Source organism: Seriola dumerili, unplaced genomic scaffold (genome assembly GCF_002260705.1).
Source record: "Seriola dumerili isolate Sdu_G_001 unplaced genomic scaffold, Sdu_1.0 BDQW01000110.1, whole genome shotgun sequence".
Taxonomy (NCBI): domain Eukaryota; kingdom Metazoa; phylum Chordata; class Actinopteri; order Carangiformes; family Carangidae; genus Seriola; species Seriola dumerili.
In genome coordinates, this window is record NW_019174365.1 from 4,293,065 (window position 1) to 4,320,506 (window position 27,442).

At 40.4% G+C, this 27,442-nt stretch overlaps 1 protein-coding gene across 2 annotated transcripts; it reads left to right on the top strand.

The window, feature by feature from the left end:
- The first annotated feature begins 1,265 nt into the window (after positions 1–1,265).
- Positions 1,266–11,306, top strand: LOC111222989 (catenin beta-1-like). Of its 2 annotated transcripts, none has more exons than XM_022746933.1 (17): positions 1,266–1,408; positions 2,414–2,463; positions 3,148–3,357; positions 3,479–3,729; positions 3,877–4,115; positions 6,901–7,102; positions 7,243–7,387; positions 7,588–7,691; positions 8,048–8,182; positions 8,306–8,509; positions 8,653–8,811; positions 8,904–9,023; positions 9,264–9,414; positions 9,508–9,629; positions 9,781–9,841; positions 10,055–10,250; positions 10,359–11,306. In XM_022746933.1, exons 2-16 carry the CDS (start codon positions 2,451–2,453, stop codon positions 10,243–10,245), a joined length of 2,307 nt encoding a protein of 768 aa, XP_022602654.1. In that variant the 5' UTR covers positions 1,266–1,408; positions 2,414–2,450; the 3' UTR covers positions 10,246–10,250; positions 10,359–11,306. The 2 variants fall into 2 exon arrangements, with proteins under 2 accessions (XP_022602654.1, XP_022602655.1); XM_022746934.1 differs by lacking the exon at positions 1,266–1,408 and adding an exon at positions 1,558–1,727.
- Positions 11,307–27,442: the final 16,136 nt, after the last annotated feature.

Consider the following 27,442-nt stretch of genomic DNA (forward strand, 5'->3'; position numbering starts at 1 on the left):
ATACCAGGGAACTAAGCAATTTACCAGACGTGGCATGTGATATAATACCTGATCATAATTTTCCATTTCCTGCAGTAACAATATGCTCCCCAATGACACTTTGGACTTCGACCTTCTCTTGTCTGTAACACGTGTCAGACACATGAACATGCACTACACTGCATGACACTTTTCAGCTTTGATTGATTTCATTTAAATTTTTATCAATACATTTCCTTTTCAGATTGAGCTTTCCTATCAATTAACTGTAATCATTGCTATGCTAAGAAGCTGAAGTAGATGCTCAAGTACATATAAGTGCATATAAGTGAATGTCAGATATCAGACTGTGGTTATACTGGCATGTGTGTACTGCAGTTAGATTACAGCTATCTTATGAATAATTTATCACAACAGATATGCATACATTTGTAATTTTATACAATTTTAAGAATAAACATTCATTGTTTTGAAGCATTTCAAAGCCTTTTATTGCACAAAGTAGATTATGTACAGCCTGAGATTTACTGTCAGCTTTCCATTATGTAGTGGAGGATTTAACTCACAGTCAGGTCACCACAAAAACAGCTATAGAGACAAATGATCAAATGCCATTTAAACCACAGCACAGCATCATGTTATTGTGGCCATAACAAAACATGGCCACTGTATGTGCCACGGGATCAATTATGGGTTTCTATAGAAAACTGGAATTCAGCCATAATATACACTTTTATCAGTCAGAATAGGAATAGGAAGTCTCTGCAGGTTATATATATATATATCTTCTTCCTTTAACCACTGCAGCTAATCATTTGCAAAATAAGTCCAAATTCAACTGTCCAGTTTGTGAAAAGTGGATGAGAGAGATGGTTGACAAGCAACCCTCCTGTTTGCCAAATGATGAGTTAATTGATTATGATGAATGAATGATGATATAGGCTAGTTCTGTTGGGGGACATGTTTTGTGTTCTGGGATAACTGCATGTTAATTAAACCCCTCATATCACAGCAGCTCATGAATCACATTCCTTTCTAATGAATGCACCTCGCCCTCCTCACCACCAGAGCAGCAAGTATCAAACATCTTTCGTTTACGTCGGTGAAAAATCTAAAAACTGAGATGGTCGACTGCTCTTGAGATAGAAGCACATCAATATCTGGCTATAATTGTAAAATAATAGTTTCAATGCTAAAACTTTGTTTAAAATGGCGCCCTATTTTTCCTAGTGCGGCAGAATACTGTATTTTCTCCTTTCGCCATCTTGATGTTCGATCGCATAGGCGGAAGCAACATCTTCGGCGGAGCAACAGCGGGTGTGGTTCGGACTCTTACGGGTGGTTCACCTAGCAGCCCTTTTCCTATTTTCAGCTAAGAGAAAGGAGAAAATTTTCCTGACAAGAACCACGGAGGAGCGGCTCGACTCTGGTAAGGATAGTATGTTTACTACGGCGATTATACAACGTATTTACAGCGCGGCAATGTATATTTCACCAAAGAAAATCATCTTTGCCGAGGGAGGGGGCTCCGGTGGGGTTTTCTGATTTGGCTGGCAGTACAGCAGGTTTTGTACGGTGGCGCTTGGATCTACTTTTCATACGTCCTGGCTAGCTAAGCTAATCAAACCAGAATTAAACATTTGGAGGGTTTACTTGTAAGTCACCGTTCCGATAATGAACTGATTTGTAACAGTAACGACGTCTAATATTGGTTGCGTCTCGGGACAAGTCTTACGCATTTGGACCTGGTGAGTGACGCTCTAAACAGTGTTTGTTTATGTTAGCTAGTTAGCTAACTAGCGGAGGGGTTAGCTACGCACGTTATGTTAGCTTAGCGAGCTTTCAAGGTAAGCTAGCCAACCTGTTAGCTAGCAGTGGTGGCTAATACATCGTAGCGCCTCGGTCTTGAATTATATGTCAATGCCATTTTGTTGGTGATTGATGTAACCTTTGCGGTTAGCTGGGGTTTTGGGTTAGTTTTGATTATGCTGCTTGTTAGGCTCGTAGTTAGACCCACCATGAGAGGAGGAGTCATGGAAGTGATTGCGGGGCGGAGGGGGGTAGTTTCTCTCATTGGAAACCCAAGCTGCGAGGTCGGAACTTGGCCGTGGTAGGGGGAGGGGGAGAAATATGCCTTTGATGTTCTTTGCTGCTGAATGGTGAATTGTGTTCGTGCTGGCCTGGAAATACCCACCGCTTTGCTCTCTCGGCTGGAGGTGGAGGCTCGGCATTTCCCCTCATAGCTACGTTAGTAAGCCAAACAAGCGTCTGAATCAGAGGGAGCTGGCACAGGTAGCGCAGAAGACAGCGGTTTTATTATTGAGACCACGTAGGAGAAACGCACAAACATTACGATTTGGGTTGGCTTTGGCAAACAAACAGTCAAGGTTGAGGTGTCTTATTTTCTCCTGTGTACCCACTTCATTTTACACAGATATATCTGCTGTGCGGGCTGAGGGCAGGCAAGAACAATGGCTACCCAGTGTAAGTATGAAAAACTTCATCACAGTTTGTTTTCATGTAAGTGAGTTTTATGTTAATATCACCACAGCCATTCATAATTTATCCTTTATGTCCATACATAAGAATTTCTTGGTATATAAATAAAAGAAGTACTGTTAGCCTTGAGGTACTGTGGAAATTGAAAAAAAGGGAGCTAGGTGAGCACATGTCACAGTACCCCAAGTAATTATAATTCATATTCTGTTACATTTGAGTTTATCCTTAAGGAACAAAAATGTATTTAAGGATTGTCAGAGGAATTTCATGTTCACATATTTCAATTTCTGATCAGCGCCTGAAGGTTTCAGGCATAGAGAAATGCAAGCTTTTCCTTTGCTTTTCATTCCGTCCATTTCCATTTGCTCAAACAGGATTAAGTTTTTTAGGCACACTCTCATTTTATATGTCCCTCTTTATTTTCCGCTAACTGCTACCTCTTTAATTCCTACATCTCCCATCGCCAGGCACTCAAAACCTCACTTATTCTAATATTTTGTATGCCTGTAAGATTACTGATTTTAAAAAAAAAAAAAAAAAAAAAAAAAAAGAAAGAAAGAAAAAAAAAAAAGAATAAATACACATATATTTTCTTGGCTTAAAGTGAGAAAGGTAAAGATTGCTCTTTTCCTCATGTCATTCTGTGTGTTTCACCCTTTTATTGTGTAGCTGATTTGATGGAGTTGGACATGGCAATGGGAGACAGTAAGGCTGCTGTGAGCCAGTGGCAGCAGCAGTCCTATCTGGATTCAGGCATCCAGTCTGGAGTCACAACCACTGCTCCATCTTTGAGTGGCAAGGGAAATCCTGATGCTGAGGAGGATGATCCAACTCTCTACGACTGGGAGTTCAACCAGCCCTTCACTCCTGAGGCAACAGGTGTGTACGATACTGATAGGATATATGATCAGGATAGCTAATATGGTAAAAGGGTATGGCAAAATCTCTGATGAAACTCTTTGATCTCACGGTGTTTATTGTCGAATTGCATTATTTTCAGACATTGAGGGTTATGCCATGACTCGGGCCCAGCGTGTACGTGCTGCCATGTTCCCTGAGACCTTGGAGGAGGGGATCCAGATCCCACCCACTCAGCTGGATGCTGCCCACCCAACAGCAGTGCAGCGCCTGGCAGAGCCCTCTCAGATGCTGAAGCATGCTGTGGTCAACCTCATTAACTATCAAGATGATGCTGAGCTGGCCACTCGTGCCATCCCTGAGCTTACCAAACTGCTCAATGATGAAGACCAGGTACATTAACAAATGGGTGAATTATCTCATGAACACACTCAGAATGGTACCTGCTAAATAACTTATGGTATCGTGTCAATTATCAGCAATGTTGATTATATTCCCTCCTAGATCATGGATCACTAACAAACATTATCTCTGTCCTAGGTTGTTGTGAATAAAGCAGCTGTAATGGTACATCAGTTGTCAAAGAAGGAGGCATCGCGCCATGCCCTCATGCGTTCACCACAAATGGTTTCGGCAGTTGTTCGTGCCATGCAGAACACTGGTGATGTGGAGACAGCTCGCTGCTCTGCTGGAACCTTGCACAACCTTTCTCACCACCGTGAGGGGCTCCTTGCAATCTTCAAGTCTGGAGGCATCCCTGCCCTGGTCAAGATGCTGGGGTAAGAAGCTGGAGAAATTGTGGTGCTAATTCTACTATAAAGCAGGGTTTTTCCTGGCCGAAAATTAGGCGGGGGTGGGTCTAACCGTAACCGTTGCAATATTTATATTTTCATTATCATTATCTCTCCAGCCACTGCAGGTCAAAGCTACTTACTCTATGCTTTTGAGAACATCTGGGAAAATGAATGAAGAAAAAAAGTGAAAAAAACAAAGTGATGTTAAAATCCTGTAAACGTCAGCTTTAAAACTCTCTTTAATACACTCGTTAATACACTCCTTGGTACTCTTGCCTTGACTTCTCTCTCGCGCTCTGATCCTCTCCTCCACCGACACTTTCCACTTGTGGCTGAGAACTAGGCCTACTGTCAGTCCTGACACATTAACTGTATCTCGTCAGTAACATGAATTAATATTTTTTCCCATATTAGAAGAACTAATGATGTCTGCACTGTTTCACCTGTTCTCCCCCTAGCAAACTCTCTTTTTAAAATAATCTGTGATTTGAGACATTTCTGCAAAAAAAACAAACGATGAGATGTAATGTTAATTTGGGGAAACTTTTCAAGAAGCTGGTTGTGCGTGGGTGTAAAAGAGATAATATTCACTTGTTTGAATAGCCGCAAAATCAGGTCGCTGCCTCCTTCTCCAAGCAGAAAATCCAGCGCTTTCGTATTCTTCTTCTTTGGCAATTTCTAATGGCTCTGTTTGATGCACGGATTATGATACAGCGGCACTACATTGCCATAGTGGCGTACAGCCACAATTGCAGTTACAAACGTCAAATCCACCGAGTACTGAGAAAACAAGTAGGCCTATTAGAATTTTGTCAGGAGGCGGCACAAAATTGGACAGATGCGGCCGCCTCGCAAATCTCTATGCAGGAAAAACCCTGTATAGGAAGTAATCAATGTGCTAACATTCAAATTGGTCGGAGCAAGCGACAAGAATGTTTGTGTTGTTTTTTTTTTTTTTGCAGAGGAATCTGATGGCTTTGAATGTGTTGATGGTAGAGTTGTATGTTACATTTCCTTGTAGCTCAACTTTGTTGTACACAATACTGCCCTGTGTCAGTGAATGGTAAATCATTGGACAGGCCCTAATACCGTTTTACAGACTTTGAATTCAGCTCAGTCTCGCTGGCCACTTACTAGCAAGACACATTTGTTTTAAGCTCAGTAGGCTGCATGCTGTATTAATCACAAAGGCATATACAGCAATGGCTAAAGTTGGCTAAAATGTGTTGCGATGCTGACATAGACCCAACAGCTAGCAGCTAGAGCCTCAACTGATCCAAAACTAAAAGTCAATCTTTCAATGTCAATACTCTGAGACCCTCACTCGCCCTCCTCGCTTGTTCTCTCTCTATTCTCCGGGTGAAGGCTGTACACAGTGTAAAAATGCAACACTGAACTCTGCTGCTACACTATGACTCTGTTAGTCATGATTAAGTAAATAATGAGTCACCTGCAAATTACGACAAACATTGATAATGGTAGCTTTCACCGAACATTAGCCTAGTTATCCAACCATCACATACACAGGGAATCAGATCTTAAAACCTAACAAACCAGCAAGTATTAGACTCAATGGCAAATCAAAACTTGATTCATCACTTTTCTTTGATACAATAACATAACAACAATATGCTCAAATAAAAAACTGCAAATCTTCAAACAGGATACCCCACAGCTCAGTTTGAAACTACTGAAATGTCTTTGGTATTTTAGTCTTTGTGTTCCCCATGAAAGGCCAAAACACACAGCTAAAACAGTTACCTGGCTTGCAAGTTGTGACCTGTTGGATGTCACATGTGTGTTTGAATTTGCACCTGGAATCACATTACCGCACTTCAAATGCTGGGTGGAACAATAGAATGGGGGGGAATGAACTGCCTGGTCACTGAATAGATTTGGATGCACGTAGTATTTTTGATGATCTACCCATAACAAGTGAAAAAGTGTCCTTTTAAGCGTAGTAATGGTTTAGATCATAAAGTCACTTTAAAGGTTTCATTAAATTTGTAGTGATTGAGTTTGTTTGCTGTGCTCTGTCGTCTTATGCATATTTTCTTCAATAAATTATTTCCTCCTGGAATGTTGAATTGTGAGGTATCACAAGCTGTGTCATATATGTGCAGTGCTCTTAAGTACCAGCAGTAATTTGCAGATGTCTGTACATTGGTTTTGATTAACAGGTTAGAGCGGCAAGTCATTGAGGACAGACAGCATGTTTTCCCATGGTGATGTGTTGTTGGCAAGTTTCATCATTGTTCTTAAAATAAACTTAGCAGTGTTCAAGAATTCCTCATGTGTAACAAAAAGAATAGTGTAAACGTTTTGCTGTTGAAGTGCAATGTCCATGGACATTTCAGCAGTGAAAGGTAGTACAATATCCAATAGATTACCCCTGGACTCAGTGTTCGTCTGACTCTTAAATGTCTGAGTTAAAGCAAATTTTAATGCTTTAATACTTAATGTAAATCTGAGTTCATTCTGACTCCAACGGCGCTGTGGCACTTTCATGTGTGGTTAGTTATTCCTATGCACATCCTTAACTGACTGACTATTTAAGCCATTTGTTTCCAACACATCTTGATTGGAACAACATTTTTTTGTCTTAACATTGTAGAAACTGCACTGATTATTTGCCATCTTGCAAATGTATGATGTGTAAACCTGATAGATTACTGTCATGTGCTGAGTCTTGATATAAAAACTTAAATGGTGTGCATGAGTGTGGTTTTGACTGAAGTTGTCTTATTATTTATTTTTTGGGTTTTTTCAGCTCACCAGTGGACAGTGTGTTGTTCTATGCCATCACCACACTCCACAACCTGTTGTTGCATCAGGAAGGGGCCAAGATGGCAGTGCGCCTGGCTGGAGGACTGCAGAAGATGGTTGCCCTGTTGTCTAACACCAACGTCAAGTTCTTGGCAATCACTACTGACTGCCTGCAGATCCTGGCATATGGCAACCAGGAAAGCAAGGTATTGGAGCACCAGCTTATTTATACATGCATTTACATTCAGTTATCCATCCATTTTACCCAGGTTTAAACGTCCCTCTTATACCACTTGGCTGGCAGCATTTTGTAGCATTTATAAACATAAACCTGTCTTGGTTTTAGCTGATCATTCTGGCCAGCGGTGGCCCCCAAGCCCTGGTCAACATCATGAGGACATTCACATATGAGAAACTGCTGTGGACCACAAGCAGAGTGCTCAAGGTGCTCTCTGTTTGCTCGAGCAACAAGCCTGCCATCGTAGAAGCTGGTACGTACATACACATGGTCCAAAATTTAATGGAAATACAATTCAGTGAATAATACATAAATGTAAATTTTTCTGGTCTAAATCAATTTAAATTAAACAATAAATCAACTGTATGTTTTGTATTTGTGGTTTGCTACTATGGTGAAAGTGCCCATGATGTAATGAATTTGTTTGTTTTACCTTGGCTTGTGTGTGTATAGGTGGCATGCAGGCCTTGGGGCTTCACCTGACAGACCCCAGCCAGCGTCTGGTCCAGAACTGCCTCTGGACTCTGAGGAATCTTTCAGATGCTGCCACTAAACAGGTACAGTTACACACTCTGTGGTCACAAATGCTAACAATTTATGAGCCCCAGGTTCAATGTTAACAACTGTTGCTCACCCAATAATGTGTTAAATGTCTATATTGTGTAACAAAAATTTATTGATAGAAAGACCTGGATTTTTCAACAATATAAGTGATTTTTAAACGGTACGACAACTACATACAGATAGAATACAGGAGCCTCCAGTTTTGTTTTGATAGTTTAACTCCTCGCCCATCATTAGAATCGTATTAATAAAAAGTATTTAATAGATCAATAAGCAAAATTACTGAGAATGCGTGCATTCCTACCTTATTTTTTCCTGTCCCTGCTTCGCCATCTTTTGCTCTGTCTAGGAGGGAATGGAGGGTCTCCTGGGGACCCTGGTCCAGCTGCTGGGCAGTGATGACATCAATGTAGTGACATGTGCTGCTGGCATCCTGTCCAACCTGACCTGCAACAACTATAGTAACAAACTCATGGTTTGCCAGGTATGTACTACTGTTAATATCTTGTTGAGTGTACATTGTGTATTCAGATTTAAATTCTTAGTCTTATGTTTTATTTTGTTGGTGTAATGACATGCAGTCCACTGATTGATCTCACCTCGTTAGGTTGGAGGCATTGAGGCTCTGGTGCGAACAGTGCTTCGGGCTGGCGACAGGGAGGACATCACAGAGCCAGCAGTCTGTGCCCTTCGTCACCTGACCTCCCGCCACCAGGATGCTGAGATGGCCCAGAATGCCGTGCGCCTTCATTATGGCCTGCCTGTGGTGGTCAAACTCCTGCACCCGCCATCCCACTGGCCACTAATCAAGGTCATTATCCATCTCAGTTTCTCCACACCTGCACATTTTTCCCACACTAAAATGATTTGGATCAACCTTACACATACAAACATCATTGATTAACGAGGTTTACTTCTAACCAACCAAACTATATTTAATTTCCACCTATCTAGGCCACAGTTGGTCTGATCAGGAACCTGGCTCTTTGCCCAGCCAACCACAGTGCTCTGCGAGAGCAGGGAGCCATCCCTCGCCTGGTCCAACTGCTCGTCAGGGCTCACCAGGACACCCAGAGACGCACCAGCATGGGAGGCAACCAGCAGCAGTTTGTGGTGTGTAACCAAGCCAACAACCCCTCAAACTTTCTTTGTTTGCATATTCAGAATTGTTTTGTGTTTGATTTGCTTTTTTCTCGCTCATACAGGAGGGTGTGCGTATGGAGGAAATAGTGGAAGGCTGCACAGGAGCTCTGCACATCCTGGCCCGGGATGTCCACAACAGAATTGTTATCAGAGGGCTCAACACCATTCCACTCTTTGTTCAGGTAGAATTAAACCCTTAAATGTGAAATCTTAGAACAGGAGAAAAAAATCAGATAAAACCTTTACACTGCTCAGCTGATGTAAATGTCTTTGCAGTTCAAAGGGTTACTCGAGCATTTAAATCATTTGGGACAGTGTGAAATATCAACTTTGATTTTTTTTTTCTCCCTCATTCTTTTCTTTATCATAACATTCATATATCCAACTACATTTTGCCTTCATCACATTTCTGCCTTCTGCAGCTACTGTATTCTCCAGTGGAGAATATCCAGCGTGTGGCAGCAGGTGTGCTGTGTGAACTGGCACAGGACAAGGAAGCTGCTGAGGCAATCGAAGCTGAAGGAGCCACTGCACCACTCACTGAGCTGCTGCACTCCCGCAATGAGGGTGTTGGTGAGTAAACATGCACAGACTATACACACATTTCTGATTGTCATTGTCAATGAGACTTACTTCACTTGTGTCGGTGTGCATTCTCTCCTGTAGCAACCTATGCTGCAGCTGTCCTGTTCCGCATGTCTGAGGACAAGCCCCAGGACTACAAGAAACGTCTGTCAGTGGAGCTGACCAGCTCTTTGTTCAGAACTGAGCCCATGGCCTGGAATGAGGTACACATGCAAATACAAATCCAATATGACAAAGCCAAAACACAATCTCAGAAATTGTATATATGATATACAATTAATATGTGGTATATAACTCCTTTGCCTAGGCCGGCTTATAAGAGACTACACTCATCACTCTTTTGCATTTTTATAGACTGGAGACCTGGGACTGGATATGGGAGCTCAGGGGGATCCTCTGGCTTACAGGCAGGATGGTAAGTAACTGTTTTAGCTCTAATGAAATCCCTACTCTTTCACTCAACTCTTGTTTACCTAGTTTGATCTTTGAAAGCATCTGGTTTGAAGATTCATTTTAAATGTGATATGTACAGTGTGGCAGTATCCAATGTATTCTGAGACAGAAATATAGAAATGTGATGGGAATGTTATGCATCACTTATAAAGGCATTTCTTTTTGCCTTTTTCAGATGGAGCATACCGGGCTTACCCAGCAGCTTACGGCCAGGACACCCTGTTGGACCCCATGATGGAAGGTGCTGACTACCATGCTGACACTCTGCCCGACCTGGGCCACCACACTGACCCGCTGCCAGACCTCGGCCACACCCAGGACCTGATGGACAGCAACCAGCTGGCCTGGTTTGACACCGACCTGTAGGATTGGTGAGATGGACTTCCACAAAACACTCACATAACAAGTTCATAGTAAAAGCAGTGTTGATATAAATGGCAACACATTGACTAATGTTTTTGTCCTGTGCTCTTTTGCAGTTGTATTCTCATAGAACCTGCATTGTGATTGGCCTGTATTGTCTGAAACAGCATTATGGTTGGCCTGTAGAGTTGTTGAAGGTAAAGAGAGGAATAAGGGGTCTTGGAAAGTGCCTGACACAAGAAAACAAAGATGGTTGCCACGGGAATGTTAAAGCAAGTCGAATCGGGGGGAAAAGAAAGGGTTAAAGTATCAGAGATGTGGAATCACACAATGGAGGTCTTGGAGCAGGTTACCTATATGGATGAATGCACATGAGGTGGATCTTAAAAGTTTGAAACACATATGTTTTAGCCTTGCCTGTATTCTTATCAGTTTTTTGTTTCTATTTTTCTTATTCTATTTTTTTATTTCTTTTTGTATTACTCATTCTCTGTTATGGTACTGACCCAGCTTGCCTTCGCACTAGCCATCTTCATTTTCTCTTCAATGCTAATCATTTGTAATTTTTTTTTTAAACGTATATTACATGTAGTGTTAAGTTATAGTGATATTATACAATGTTCCTTTGGTTTATGGCCGAATGTGTAGAACACTAATAATCAGTTGAATTGTACTCTGACTTAAAGTGTAACATTGTGTAGTTTTTTTTATAATCTCAGAAATGGAGAATTATGCATTCTTAATATGTGCTTGTTTAAGCATAAAATATGTCAGTGTCACAAATGTTCTAAAGAGGGATATGGGTGAAATTGAGGGTGGGTTGGGGATAAATCTAGAGACAAGTGTTTTATATACAGTATCACTGGTAGGTTAACAACTATTTTGTATGCTATCATTGGATGTCTGATAGAAAAGTCTTTAATGCTATCATTGGTGGTCTAATAAAACCCAGTTTTATGTGCTATCAAGGGTAGCTAGGTTGACGAAACAGTTGTAGTCCTGCTGTGCTTATTTTGGAGACGAGGTTATGACACGGCTGAACAATAAAATGGCATTTTATTTCATTTAGTCTCTGCCATGTGTCGTCCGTTCTTAAATGTGCTGAAATTGGTCTGTTGTTCTAAAGTAAACAGACCACTGTTTTCAAAAGCTATTTTTTACAGTAAGAAGAGGATACACTCTGAAATTACCTTCAAGTTGTGCCGTGCTATTGTGACATTAATTCAGCTAATTACATTAAGTATTAGGCATTATAGATGTTATAATTTAAATATTAGACATTAGAAATATTATGATTCAAGTATTAGGAATTAAAAAAAGTGCCCCTGTTTTTGTTCGTGTTCGCCATTCAGCTCAAAGTCAATATCCTCAGCACTCAAATGGTTGAATAATCAGACAAAATTTAAATTCTATAATACACACAAGTTTAAAATGAGGCAGAATTAAGAGCAATGGATACAAAACACTGAGCTCAGGATGAAACTGAAATATGGTTCTAGAAACATTAAGGATTTTTTTTTTTAAGAAGTTTAAGTTGTAGTTTATTCAGTGATTGCAGTTCACTGTCCTGTTAATAGGAAGACCAGTGGTAATGGTTGAAGGCTGCCATTAAGATTGTGTTTTCTTTGTGTCAGCCGTGAATTACTTTGTTGCTATTTTTGCATTCATTATTAGAAATATTCATAAAAAAATTATTTACCGGTGCAGTCCTGAATGAAATATTTAACAGTCAAGCTAATGTAAAAATATTTCTAAAAGCTTTTTCCTGTTTTGCATAATGGTAATGCTAATTTATTTATATAGCACAATTCATACACAGGCAATTCAATGTGTTTAAACGGGTGTAAAGAAGTATGAATGCATAAACAGAAAAAAAGATAAGCATAAAACTTCACAGTGCATTTAATAGTTAGAGAGCAATTATAAGCAGTGATTAAAAGCAGAGGTTTTTATGCAGCACAAGTGCACACTAAACAGACTGGTCCCTGATGACCTAAGAGGTCTAGAGGATTTATAGTATGGAAGCCAGAGATGTACTGTACTTATCAGTTGTTTTCAGTCTATTAATAAGAGCATTTTAGAGCTCACAGTAGTGAACTTGTTTTCTCTAGGAGAGTTAATCACATTCTTTGCTGAACCTCTTCTGCTTCATCACCACCATTGACTACATTAGTAGGGAATATCAGTAAAGAGCTTTTTCATTGTGCCACAAGGATCAAACCAGCAAAAAAAAAAATGTTGGACCACAGTTTAGTACGCTGATCGAACCACAGCCATCATTTAAAATCCAAAGTAGAATCTGGCGAGAGGCAACCTCATCCCCGTCGCCTCAAATAAAACTCTTGATTGTAGTTAACACATTTGATTTAATTTATCATCATCGCACCTCTCATCACTGCATAGGCTGTTCTGACTGTGAGGTAGGAGAATGGCTCAATACTGTGGCGTGTCATCGTGGTCAAAGTTCCTGCAGTTTTTTTTTCCTCCTGTTTTGTATTTCAGAAACATTTAAGCAGCGCATAAGTGAAGCAAGCAGCCTTAAGGTGCGTGACTCGTTCAGCTGATGGAGGTTTTTTGAATACCTTATACAAAGCACTTGACAGATTCATCTAAAGGGCACGTTCGAACCTTTCCCGTCCTGAAAAGGAGCTTTTAGACTTATTCATCAATGTCAGTCAAACATCAACCGAAGGACAAACACTATAATAGAAGCTATCCAGACTTTAGCTTACATTTAGCTGACACTCTCCAAGTTAAGATGAGTGGAAAAGCAAAGAAAATCTAATATTCAGATTGTTAAAACCAAGAGCAACAGTTGGGAGCAAAATTCATGGTCACAGCTTTAAAAGCATTTCAGTACTTGTATAGGAGTTAAAAAGCAATTGTTGTTGATGTGTAGACTCTCAGCTTCTTTGGAAATGATCTGTTATTACAGACCCTAAAGACAGCCCTTTAGGTTCAAGTGTGTATTCCATGTTAATGGGACCTTTTCAGAAGTGAATGAGGTCTGAATCCTCGGGTGGGGCCGTGAACATGATAATAGCTGCAGTCCAGTGGCTCACCTGGATGTTCAAAGGCTTTGTGACAATGATCTCTCTTTGTTTAGTTTGTATATTACACATATCTACAGGGTTAACTGATACACTGTGGGCCTAAAGGCTTCAAACCAGCAGGATTCAACAACTCGTGACAGCTTGAACTACAAGGACTGAGCTGAAACATTAGGACACACTCGACAAGGTTTTTCAAGCTGTGCGTGATCTTTTCGCTCGTCAGTCTGTGACTCATCTCAAATACCAGGCTCTTTGCAAATGCAGAGTTTCAGGGATCAGAAGGATTAAAATTCTGAGTTTGTATTTTGCATCAGTTAATTGATAGAAAATATTTATACATTAAAATGTTATTGTACTTAAGGTATATATCTGCATTTGCATTAGTAAGCTATTTAATGTTAAAATCTAACTTCCTTAAGAGTAGAGTCCAAATATCTTTTGTTATTGCATTTGTGACATGTTAATATGCAAACATATTTAATCTTAAACTTAAACCTGTGCTGTTGGATTACACTCACAGCATTTGAATATATTAGATATATTATAATGTGCTTTACTATGCAAATATAATAATTCTGACAATTACATAACATCAGAACAAAAAAGAATACTTTTGACACATTGCTATTTCTCTCTTTTTCTTGTCAATCTAAGTCATATTTGTACAGAGTGGAGGTGGAACTGGCACATATTCAGTTGTTTATATCAGATGTTTCACCCCATTGAGGGATCAAAAGGTTATTTGAACCTGATGTTTTCTAGCTGATGGACAGGCTGGCACCACTCATCCGTGAAGAAAGAAAATCTGTAGAGAACAACATCAGAGTCTGTTTATCAACCCACTCATGTTTTGTCAAGGTGAGTATTTATTCCAGCACTTTTAATGTTTCAAATGAACATATGGATTATGTTATTAAAGGACCAAATGACTCCTGTCTGTAAAAACTCTTAACTCAGTTGTGTTGTGTTTTCAGATTCCAGTGAACGCAGATTCACTGGACAGTAAGAGGAACTACTGGAAACTGGACTCCAGTCAGATCACAGCAAAGATGGTGCGTCGTCACTTCAAAGGAATCCTGCAGCTCTTCCCTGAGTTGGCCTCCAAAGTGCAAACAGAGAACAGGAGTGGACCATCAGAGCGCTGCTCAGCTCTCCACTCTCCTGAACCTGCAGCCTGCAAATCTGTTCAGGTCAGATGTGAGGTGAAGTTCAGCAGTCCTTTCTCCATCGAATCCCTCCTGAAGAGAGACAGCCCCTCAGCTCGGCCCTCCAGAGCTTCTCCTCTGTCCAGTGTGCCGGTCAGAGCGGAGCAGCAGCCTCAGCCCGCACACAGACGAGTCGTGACAAAGAGGAGTCTCAGGTGGGACTCTGAGGAGCCTCTTCTCCTTCAGGCTTCAGCTGGAAGTTCCTCCATCTGCTCAACAGGGGGCAGCACACACCACGGACTCACTGCGAATGGAGCTGCTAAGCCCATCAAGAGGATGCATGTGAACACAGAGCCCTCACTCCCTGTCTACACGAGAGCTGCTCCTTATTTCACCAGCCCACACAGCAGTTACATCACTTACTCTTTACCAGCATTTACCCATGATGCTCTCCGTTTCTGGCTGTAATATTTCACACCTGACGTGACAGCTTTCTGGAGCACTTTATGTTTTTATAATAATAATGATATAATAAAACGTAAAAAATGATGTGCAAAATAATTTTGGTCAGACACTGAGGTCACAAGCACTTGCACACCATTATCCAGGGTTCCAGGGTTAATGGAGGGAAATGTGTCCCTGGTTTATTTAAAGTTTTTTCAGTGCCTTTGGCCACATCTCCTTGATCTCTATGCTCAGTCTGTTACTTCCTGTTTAAACATTTGGTGGAATAATCAGTAGATTCTATCACTGCTCCTCAGTGGCAGAAGAAAGGCTCAGAATCTTTAATTAAGTAAAAGTAGTGATGCATTGAGCAGCTCCTTCAGCGAACAGGCTGCCGCACCCGCAGTGAGTGAAGCAGAGCTACAGCAGGTCTTTCTTTCCTGCTGCTCTCAGACTGTACAAATACTGCACTCAGTAGACCACACCCACCAAAAACTGACAAACTCGTGAGAGAATCAACATACACCACCTGTGCAATATTACTCCTCTGCTATTTTCTGCTAAGTTTAAACAACTGATTGTACATATATTATTATCTATCATCAATCATTTAATGTATTTTTACATTGATTTTTTTTTTTTTTACTGTCCACTCTGCTGCACTAACATTGCAAATTTCCCTACATCTTAGTGACACCCACTGTAAAAAATACACTATTACAAGTAAAAGTCTGATATTCAAAGTTTTACTCAAGTGCAAAAGTACTATCAGTAAAATGTATTAAAACATATCAAAACTAAAAATACTCATTATGCAGAATCTTCCCTGTCAGAGTTTTGTAATAGCTTATTACAGTAGTAAGCTACACTAATGAATTATTGGATAACTGCTATCACATTAACATGTAAGCAGCATACTGGTTGAGGTGGAGCTAATTTAAGCTGTTTTATTAAATTGTAATGATCTCATATTCTATAAACTGATACATGTCTTTTATTTTAAATTTTTAATCAGCAAAGTAACTGTATCAGTCAGATAAATGTGGAGTAAAGCATACAGAGAAATACTCAAGTAAAATACAAATAGCGAACTTTAAAATTGTACTTACGTATTCTACTTGTTCAAATGTACTGAGTTACTTTCCACCACTGCAGCTCTTGTGCAATTATGCTTGACGTATTGATGCAAACATTCCTATTTAGTCTAAATCAATGTGAAACAGTTCATACCTGCAGGTTTTTCCTTCCAAACCACACAGCGCAGACTTGACATGAGACGCCATTGTTTCATCATTCATGCAGTGTGATTGCATTACTGTGTGTCAGTATAATGGTTTTCCTGTCTGGTCACTCCTGTAAGTCTGACTGTAGTGAAGGTCAGATGAGGTGAGAATCACTGGAATGCTGCCAAAAGCTTTCTAGTTAAAAAACAAAACATCAATTAACAGTATTGTTCTTGGTGAATCACCCACATTCCAGCATCTCATTTGTTACAACCTTTGTCATTTTAACTTAGACCTGCAGGTTTACTGTGGAAAATGTGCATTTGTTCTGAAAAACTGAGAACAGTAAGCGCTAAATTAGGAGCATTTACTTTAATCAGTTCTGGGATTAGTCTGATACGTTTGCTTCAGCTGCCTTCATGAGTACACAATATTAGGATAGAACTGAAAAATGCTGTTTTGGGCATTATCAGGGCTTATGATATTAACGCTCTAATGATCTTAGTGTTCTGTTGTTGTTTATTAATATTAGTGTTAGATAAACATCTGCTGGGCAACTTTGGTGTGATATTCACACTGCTAATGTTAATTTCTTTGTACCAGGTTAACATAAAGTCAGACAGGAAATAAAGAGTCACTGGCATCATGCATGTTTGTATCAGGCGTGCATTGTTGTACATTTTATTTTACACTCTTACTGAAGACAACCACAACAATATTTTCTGTCAGTATTTTATTGGAAACATAAAGTGCTCCAGAAAACTGTCACGTCAGGTGTGAAATATTACAGCCAGAAACGGAGAGCATCATGGGTAAATGCTGGTAAAGAGTAAGTGATGTAACTGCTGTGTGGGCTGGTGAAATAAGGAGCAGCTCTCGTGAAGACAGGGAGTGAGGGCTCTGTGTTCACATGCACCCTCTTGATGGGCTTAGCAGCTCCATTCGCAGTGAGTCCGTGGTGTGTGCTGCCCCCTGTTGAGCAGATGGAGGAACTTCCAGCTGAAGCCTGATGGAGAAGAGGCTCCTCAGAGTCCCACCTGAGACTCCTCTTTGTCACGACTCGTCTGTGTGCGGGCTGAGGCTGCTGCTCCGCTCTGACCGGCACACTGGACAGAGGAGAAGCTCCGGAGGGCCGAGCTGAGGGGCTGTCTCTCTTCAGGAGGGATTCGATGGAGAAAGGACTGCTGAACTTCACCTCACATCTGACCTGAACAGATTTGCAGGCTGCAGGTTCAGGAGAGTGGAGAGCTGAGCAGCGCTCTGATGGTCCACTCCTGTTCTTTGTTTGCACTTTGGAGGCCAACTCAGGGAAGAGCTGCAGGATTCCTTTGAAGTGACGACGCACCATCTTTGCTGTGATCTGACTGGAGTCCAGTTTCCAGTAGTTCCTCTTACTGTCCAGTGAATCTGCGTTCACTGGAATCTGAAAACACAACACAACTGAGTTAAGAGTTTTTACAGACAGGAGTCATTTGGTCCTTTAATAACATAATCCATATGTTCATTTGAAACATTAAAAGTGCTGGAATAAATACTCACCTTGACAAAACATGAGTGGGTTGATAAACAGACTCTGATGTTGTTCTCTACAGATTTTCTTTCTTCACAGATGAGTGGTGCCAGCCTGTCCATCAGCTAGAAAACATCAGGTTCAAATTCAGGGTTGAAGACGACAAATTGCTTCAGTTTTCTGAAGCAAAGTCATTGAAAATGTTTTGGCTGTTCCTTACCTGAGTAAAAGTGAGCATCTTGCCTGGAGCGTGTTGGAGGATGACAGCGATCTTGGCCAGGTATGTGGCGCTCTTCCTGAACAGACCTCGCTGATGCAGCTGAGCTCCAAACTTCTCAGTCCTGTTCTGCATCTTGTTGGTTGGAGAGTCAAGTCGCACAGAGTTAAGTTGTCACACCGTCACTGAGTGCAGATGTGGCCCTGATGTTTCCTTCCCTGGATATAAGTGGTGTTGGGACAATGGGACATTAGAGGGTGTGCACTGCAGGTTAATGAAGAGCTTTTCATGAGCAGATGAGCCGTTACTGCTGGAGGCGGAGCCAGTGATCACTGTAATAATCCATTTCCAAAAGTTCATCAGCATTTCTATTTGGATGCTCTGAGATGTTTATGCATCTTTGTTCACAAGAGAGGAGACATTTCTCCATTTACTCCATAAAAATTAAATAATAAGAGATCAAAAGTTGTTGTATATGATCTGTTTTTTCTTTTTATAATAGAAACATTGGCTCCTTTTCTTTTATCACGTATAAATCAAAACATCCCTGGATGAAACTAACGGACTGACTGTGTGTCAATTTTTGTTATCTTTCATAATGTAATATTGACATTTTGATTCAAACTAAAACCCAAAATCCCCTAAAATCTGGATATGAGCTGATTTTCTCTTTCCTATATGGAGATAAAATTACTGTAAAATCTGTGTTTAAATGATTTTATTTGTCTCTATGAGTTTGCTGCTCAACGCACTCAGTACAATTTAGTTTTGAGGCTTTGTTTAACTAATTAACATTTACTTTTTTTATTATTCATTTTACACAATAATGATTAAAAACCGCCGAAATATAAAGAAAATAAAAAAACTTCCACATAAAACAATCATTCTATGTACAAAGTCTCAGGTCTGAATGGACACATCAGTATTTTTCAACATTACAGTCATAGATTGTCTTGCAGTCATTTACTGATAATCAGACATGTGCAGCATCAGGTTCTGACTGTGAATTGATGATCCAAGAATTGAAGATGTTGATTCTTTCTCAGATATTGGCTCCTCACAGTCTAATGCAGCTCCTGTTGTTTACAGACAATTGTGAATGTATCAAGCAAAATGATGCCTTTCTGTAATGTCTTGTACAGATGGTGATTTAAAGGGGGAATAATGAATATTTGGTAGATTAAACTAGTGTTTAATTCACAAACAAGTGAATCTCTCTCAGACAAAGGCTGCAGTGAACGAGGTGACAAACACTGGAATGTGACAGCTACAACAAACACAATGTTTTTGAATGGAGAAGTCTTTAGTCACATTGCAGTGATTCTCACCTCATCTGAGCTTCACTTAGATTACACTCAGTGGACCGAGCAGACAGCTGGAGCATCTCACTAACACATGTAGAAGTGTTTTAAATTACCTTGCTTTATTTTTCAGTTCAGTGTTTACTACAATTTTTATTTCTATATGAATCAATGTCCTGAAAAGGCAGTTTTTTCACTGTAACATCACCAATTGACTGAAATGTAATATATTTCTGTTGCCTACTGATCTTGTGTTAGATAAGAACTTCAGAACTTCTGAGTCGGTTGTACCTCTTTTTATTTTATCTGCATTTTATTGAATTTATTGCTCTTGAAATAAATAGTTACTGAAAGCTAAAGTAGTGTATCTTCATTATTAAATGAATAATCAGTATCAAACTGAGACATTATTTGTTTTTCTGTGGGAGAAACTATTTTATCCCAACAGAGCCAGTTGTTTCACTTCAGTTCTGACACATGGTGATTTCTGATCCTGAGATACTGGCTCATTTTCTTTGATCACCTAGAAATCAAAAGCTCCCTGAATACAGTCCTAACAGACTGACAGTGCGTGTCACTTTCTCTTATCATTCTCAATGTAATATTGACATTTTCATTCTAACTAATGGCCAGACATCTCCACAACTTTCCTGAGTAAAACCTGGAATCTGGACTGGCCTTTTCCAGGTTAAAAACATAACTGAACCTGGTTCTTTGAACAGACCCCAGAGCAGCTGAGGAGCACACCTTCAATCAAAGACAAGTGAAATCAGCTGGTGTGGTGTTTGGTCAAAATGGAACCCGCATCCATTCATCTGAGTCGGTGACTGAAGTTGTTCTTGCACGCAGTATTCAGCGCAGGTAATGTGTTCATGCATCTGAATGAGGATCAGTGATGCAAATGGCCTTCATCATTGTGTGGGATAATAGAACATAGGTTTGACTTTAATGGCGTGATGAACGATGTGCAAACTGTTGGAATGTGATTAGATTGCTCACTGGAATGTCATTGTCTCTTAACTGAAGTGTGTATTGTTGCAGCTTCAGAGGAGGGAAAACAAAACGACATCTATACTGTCTCTTACAGCAACCTAAGAATTAAGGCTGACTACAAAGTTTATAATAATTATTTTCCTCACTAGCCTATCACACACTGAATTGGGATCAATACACACCTGCAGATTGTTGAGAATTAGTGTCGGCGTCATGAGTCATTTTCCTCTAATATTTGAGTAACGGCACAATATTTGTGTGTTTTCCCTCTGTGTCACTGTTGATGAGGCTGAAAACCAAACCAGGCTGAATTCCCTTAGAATCATAGCTGCTATAGAATTCCAGTCTGATTTTGCTGATTTGACTGACATCTGATTTAATCGCAAGGTCTCTATTTAAATGTTTCTAATGTATATATGCAAGTAGTGGTGGAACTCTGTTTCTTTTTTTGAAGCTGAGATCAAAGTATGGGTTTAGAGGCAGATCAGACTTCACTGCACATTCAGATATGCTGATGTACTTTTGGAAATGGATTACTACTGTGATCACTGGCTCCGCCTCCAGCAGTAACGGCTCATCTGCTCATGAAAAGCTCCTCATTAACCTGCAGTGCACACCCTCTAATGTCCCATTGTCCCAACACCACTTATATCCAGGGAAGGAAACATCAGGGCCACATCTGCACTCAGTGACGTTGTGACAACTCAACTCTGTGTGCGACTTGACTCTCCAACCAACAAGATGCAGAACAGGACTGAGAAGTTTGGAGCTCAGCTGCATCAGCGAGGTCTGTTCAGGAAGAGCGCCACATACCTGGCCAAGATCGCTGTCGTCCTCCAACACGCTCCAGGCAAGATGCTCACTTTTACTCAGGTAAGGAACAGCCAAAACATTTTCAATGACTTTGCTTCAGAAAACTGAAGCAATTTGTCGTCTTCAACCCTGAATTTGAACCTGATGTTTTCTAGCTGATGGACAGGCTGGCACCACTCATCTGTGAAGAAAGAAAATCTGTAGAGAACAACATCAGAGTCTGTTTATCAACCCACTCATGTTTTGTCAAGGTGAGTATTTATTCCAGCACTTTTAATGTTTCAAATGAACATATGGATTATGTTATTAAAGGACCAAATGACTCCTGTCTGTAAAAACTCTTAACTCAGTTGTGTTGTATTTTCAGATTCCAGTGAACGCAGAGTCACTGGACAGTAAGAGGAACTACTGGAAACTGGACTCCAGTCAGATCACAGCAAAGATGGTGCGTCGTCACTTCAAAGGAATCCTGCAGCTCTTCCCTGAGTTGGCCTCCAAAGTGCAAACAGAGAACAGGAGTGGACCATCAGAGCGCTGCTCAGCTCTCCACTCTCCTGAACCTGCAGCCTGCAAATCTGTTCAGGTCAGATGTGAGGTGAAGTTCAGCAGTCCTTTCTCCATCGAATCCCTCCTGAAGAGAGACAGCCCCTCAGCTCGGCCCTCCGGAGCTTCTCCTCTGTCCAGTGTGCCGGTCAGAGCGGAGCAGCAGCCTCAGCCCGCACACAGACGAGTCGTGACAAAGAGGAGTCTCAGGTGGGACTCTGAGGAGCCTCTTCTCCTTCAGGCTTCAGCTGGAAGTTCCTCCATCTGCTCAACAGGGGGCAGCACACACCACGGACTCACTGCGAATGGAGCTGCTAAGCCCATCAAGAGGATGCATGTGAACACAGAGTCCTCACTCCCTGTCTACACGAGAGCTGCTCCTTATTTCACCAGCCCACACAGCAGTTACATCACTTACTCTTTACCAGCATTTACCCATGATGCTCTCCGGTTTCGTTTGTGAAAATGTTTTTCTTTCCTTCCAAATTGCACTTTTTAATGTTTTTTTAAGTGGAAGATACACTTTAGTGCGATTTTTCTTTTGGATCAGACACACTTTCAAATCACACAAGGCCCATATGTGGTCTCATGTGTGTCTTATGTGTGTCTCATTGTGTCCTAAGTCTTTCATTTATTTGTGGCTTTATTTTGATGGCTAAGAGTAGACGAAGATCTCCCAAAGATCTAGTTGAAGCAAGTCTCAGATTAAAGACTTGAAAAGAAATGTATTGTTCAACAGTCTAGTGGTGTGCATTTTTTTTTAATGGTTTCTTTTGTGTTTGAGGTTAGCATGATATGACCACAAGGGGGCAGGGTAGTATTTCAAAGTCAAGCTTGAAATGGGGTGATTTTCAACTTAAAAATGATTAAATGTGTTTTTTCTACATCCTGGTACTTAAGCACAGATTTTAAAATTTTGTTCATCATGACCGTTGACAGTTTTACTCGATCTACTACTTCGACTCGATCGATTACTTGATCTTGGGGGTTATATATACTCAAATCTCACCTGAACATGTGGGTCATACCATTTTGGTTGTAAAGAGACTGAAACTGACCGTTGAAGACTACAAACCCATTTGAACCTTACACCTTGTTCCCTGTGGCTGCAGTCACCCTATTTAGATGCTGACATAATACTGAGGTGACTGACCAGAGTGGCGAGGTTGAGCTGAGCAAATATGTAGCAGATGAAATCTGTTTGCTTTTCTATTTGGAGCACATCTGAGGCACTCAGTACATTGTCTGGTCTGAACCATAACCTACATAGTCCATTTGAACATTGACAGTTGGTGGTCACTATATTGATTTAGAGGTAGTAGTATCATAGAATTATCTGGAAATTTTGGAGGGTAAGCAAAGGGTCCCTGCTGTCAACAAGAAAAGCACACAGAGAGTCAAATGTCCTCTAGTTAAATGTGTAGGCTGGTGGATCGAGTTAAGTAATGCACAGTGTAATACAATGCATTATGGAGCCTCAAATGCTTGTGGACTACGGAGGGTGGAGTCACATTAACGTCCCATTCAGTCATATGGGATTTAGTGAGAGGACAAAGGCCAAGAGTCAGGGATTATGAAATAAAACATACAGCACTGTGAAAAATAGTGTTCTGACACACTTTCACACAATGCGAACACTAAGACCGCACAATGTTTGTGTATTAGAGAATGAACTGGGCGGTCAACCATGACCATACTCTGCAGTTAGGTCACTGAGCATTCATGAACACAGACAGGACAGGTGGTAATTTATGCGTTCATTAAGTTAACACAAGACATGTGAAACTCATAAACAGGCTTGGTAGCAAGAAAGACTATGAATAGTTTGCAAGTATCAGGGATTACCTGAAGTACGTACAGCCAAGAGCACAGTAAAACACCTTTAACATCCGGTCTCACTGAAGAATTCACATCATTAACATGTTTTAAAGATGATACAGTGCAGGGCCGGCCCAAGCCTTTACATGGCCTCAGGCAGAATTTGATTTGGAGGCCCTCCACCACCTTTCGCACACCTACTGTAAATCTAAGACACCCATTATCAATTTTATTAGCTGCAGCTGTGTTGTTTGGACAGAGGCAGCAGGAATTGATTAAACGTATAGCTCATTAACATAATAATGCATTTTTGTATAACTAACATTGACATAATATATCACAGAAATAAAAATTTAAGTTCTCTTGTGGGACATTTCAAGTGCTTAATGAAGCACTATGTTTGCTTATGCCTAGGGCCAGCTCTGATACTGTTCTTGCATACTAGTGCTCACTCTTCACCATCTTAAATCTCCAATTGTTGGTAAATGTACTTACAGCCCACAGTATATTATCTGAAAAATGTATAGATTTGGTTTTATTTCCATCACTAGGCAGCACTCATGAGTTATGAAGCAAATAACTTTAATAGTGACCTGACCTGAGGTCAAGTTTAGATGTCAGTTCTTATTCATTTTACCCCACTACTTGACTACTTGCCCTTATGAAGGCCAGGAATTTTTCGGCGATAGCATCTGAGCATGTGAGTCTTGTAGTCCAAAGCACTCTGAGGGAGGTCTGTCATGAGACCAGAACTCGGCTGGGCAGGGAGCAAGGAAGAGGAGTTGGGTGAGATCAGCACTTGGCATCGTATGCCCACGACATACTTCCACCCTGTTGGATTACTGGTGGACGACCTAGATTGGGACATAGCCCTCCTGCCCTCCATCTTTTTTTTTTTTCCTCCCTCCCTCCGCTGACTGGTCAACAGAGATTACACTCAGAGCGCAGAGCCTGGCAGTCTGACAAATGGCTCAGCATGTGACTGACAGAGTGACACACTGAGGGACGGGAGACAAAAAAAAAAAAAAAACTCTTTCTTTCTACTCTTCACTGTTTTTCATTTTCTTCTCTGATTCATTCCTTATTTTGTGTCGTTTACAGATTTATTTTCATCTTCCAGAACAGAACAGGGTTTGTTTAGTTAGTTAGGCCTTTTTCAGGATAGAATTGGCCTCAGCTGGGTGCACAAAAAGTTTTGTTTTAAATGTATAAATTCCCCAGATTTTACAGTGAGAGACAACTTTTCATATGAGTGATGATAAAATGATACCAGGAGATTTAGCTGACAAGATTTCCCTTAATTGCAGAGTCAGAGGAAACTGGATCTTGTCTGTCTGTCCATCTACTGTTAAGGATTAACTTCAGTTGCTGGTTTGTATTAACTGATTGAGTGAACTGGTTCAAGCATTAATCCCCCTGAATGCTTCATTGTACAGAGGATCCTCACTGTACTATTTGCTGTACGGGCCAGTATATTGCCCTGGATGTCACAGATTTCCTGACCTTACCCTGTGCAAATGTATCTCTGTTTTGTATATTTTTCCATCCATTAGCTATGCCGCTTATCCTCTGATGGTCGCAAGCTGGGCTGGAGCCAATCATAAAGCTGGCACTGGGTATGAGGCGGGGTACACCCTGGACAGGTCGCCAGTCTATCACAGGGCTTCTGATGTTCTGTCTTTGCCACTGAACAAAAACATGCCTCTCCTTTCCTTTCAAGTAAGAATTAATCAAATTGTGCTCTAGATCAATATCACAAGTTCTGATCCTGCTATTTTGGTGATTTGTTACAGAAATAAAGTTATTGTTACATAAGAGTTTGCCTGATTGCCTTTCAGCATGACCTACTGTGTGTGTGTGTGTGTGTGTGTGTGTGTGTGTGTGTGTGTGCGCGCGCGTGTGTACATGTGTTTCAGGCTAATCTCCAGACAGTTGTTCTGCAACTTGTTTACATGTTGGCCAGGAGACACCATGGGAGCCTGCTGCACTGAGGACAAAAGCACTAATTTTAGCTCTCAAACTTCCATTTCCTTCCATTGGACAGTGAAGTCTGTGGAGTAATGAAAAAGTGTCTTACTGTCATTTTTAATGTCTCACACTTTCTTCGTACTTTAATAGCAAATCCTACTTAAAATAATGCTACAATTTACCAATTTGCCAATTTTACTTTCTGTAAAATGAGAGAAGGATTATACACCTTAGTATGTTACAGTAACCCCCAGCTGTTGGAGAAGTATTCACATTCAAGTAGCAATACATAACATAAAGATACTCAATTTCAAGTTAGAAGTTCTGCAGTTAAAATAAAATTAATTAAAAAGTTTCAAAAATTAGTAAAATGTACCTGAAGAATGAAAAGTGAAAAGAACTCATTGTGCAGTATAATGACCCTTGTCAGTGTTAATATTTATTATGTGAAGTACTTGTTATTTCTTTGTAAACAGTAGGCCTACTTCTGTAGTGGGTAAGACTGATTTAACCACTTTATATAGCTTACTGTTTGGTGGTTTAACTTGTGACAATGCACCATATTTTATAACCTGATTATATGTTTTGTGTGTAAAGTCTTTACTACAGGTGTGTTGTGTTGGACAGATTCTAAACTCTAAGCTTGAAATCGAGCACACCCATTCATCGAACTCCCTGTGCTCACGCTACTCTACAGAGTAAGTGGAGGCGTCCTGAAGGTGTGGCTCTCGGGCGTAAGAGGATAAACAAGCACCACGCTGACTTCCGTTCACAAGTTCACAACAAACAACAATCGGGGCAGTCACGTCGCGCTCGTCTTCCTCGTCGCGGTCCCGCCCTGCACCTCCCACAGCGGCTGCTGTCATCCTGAAACCACTGTATCATCATCACAGCCTGTTCATTCAACCCGGGGCTGTGCTGCCTTCAGGTGCTCCACAGAAAAAAATCACGACACATCACATATTCTTCTATTCTTTTGATGACGACCCTGTTTTTCTCGTTTTATTTTGAAAGTTACTTAATAGACTTAACTTCTGTAGATATAAAAAATCATTTTATGATGTATACATGTGTTTACCAAACAGAATGCATCGTCATAATTACAATGTACAAAAGCATATAAATTTAAATTAGCTTCACCTCAACAAACTACAACAGAAAAATACAATTCACATATTAATGCCTGTGTAGGCTACTGATGATATAACATATAATAGTTCAACACTCCTATCTGCCATTCTTCTACGTTGAGTACTTTTACATTTGATACTTTAAGTGCATTTTCTTTTATTGTGCTTTTTGAACACAGGACTTTTACATGGATTGGTGTATTTCAACAATAGAATTCTTCCACCACTATACTTTTCCTACCTGATTACATTTTTATGTCTAATCACAGAAGCAATATTTACAACAGCCCCTGAAGGCAGCATTCTACTTTGAAAGTCTTCTGAAAAGATGCAGGTGAGTTGACCTAAAAGTGTTTCAAGTTCACCTGCAGTTATTTTCTATCTATGTGAAGGGGTTGTGCAATCAAGTAGAACATAGTCATTGATTATCTAATCACATTATATAGGATATTTAGCCTTTATCTGTGCCTTTGTGCAACACTATGCTGGGGACATCTCAGTAGAAAAACTTTGATGGCCCTTTTAGATATGCTAATGCACATTTTCAACACATTTTCAATACTTATTAAGGTACTAATTTACTTTAAAGTACTTTTTTTTTTAAAATGTAACTTAGGCTATGAGATCTGTGAAATGTTTTGTGTGTTGTGCAGTGCAGTTTAGGAATGACCTTTGATTTACAACAGTGACATTGTGGGATTATATTACCTGCTTCTGAAGAGTGTGTTGTTTTTTTAAGCCTCACTATAAGGTTAATAAAAAATCATTAATAGCTGAGCTATCTAGGCCACCAAGTAATTCTTCACTAACTATTAACAACAACACAGATAGTGAAGTGTGCAACACAACATCACACTGCTCCAATTTTGTGTCCAACTTTTACCAAAACAAACTGTCAATCATTGATTTGAAAATAAGTCACAGTATTCATTCCTTTGAGCTGTGCAGACAGTTAGTCAGCTGTAAATTTTCCCTGGTTGTGAATGAATATGTAACTTTGAGGACACGAGGCCAGTCAAAACATCCTTCAACCTCCTCCCAA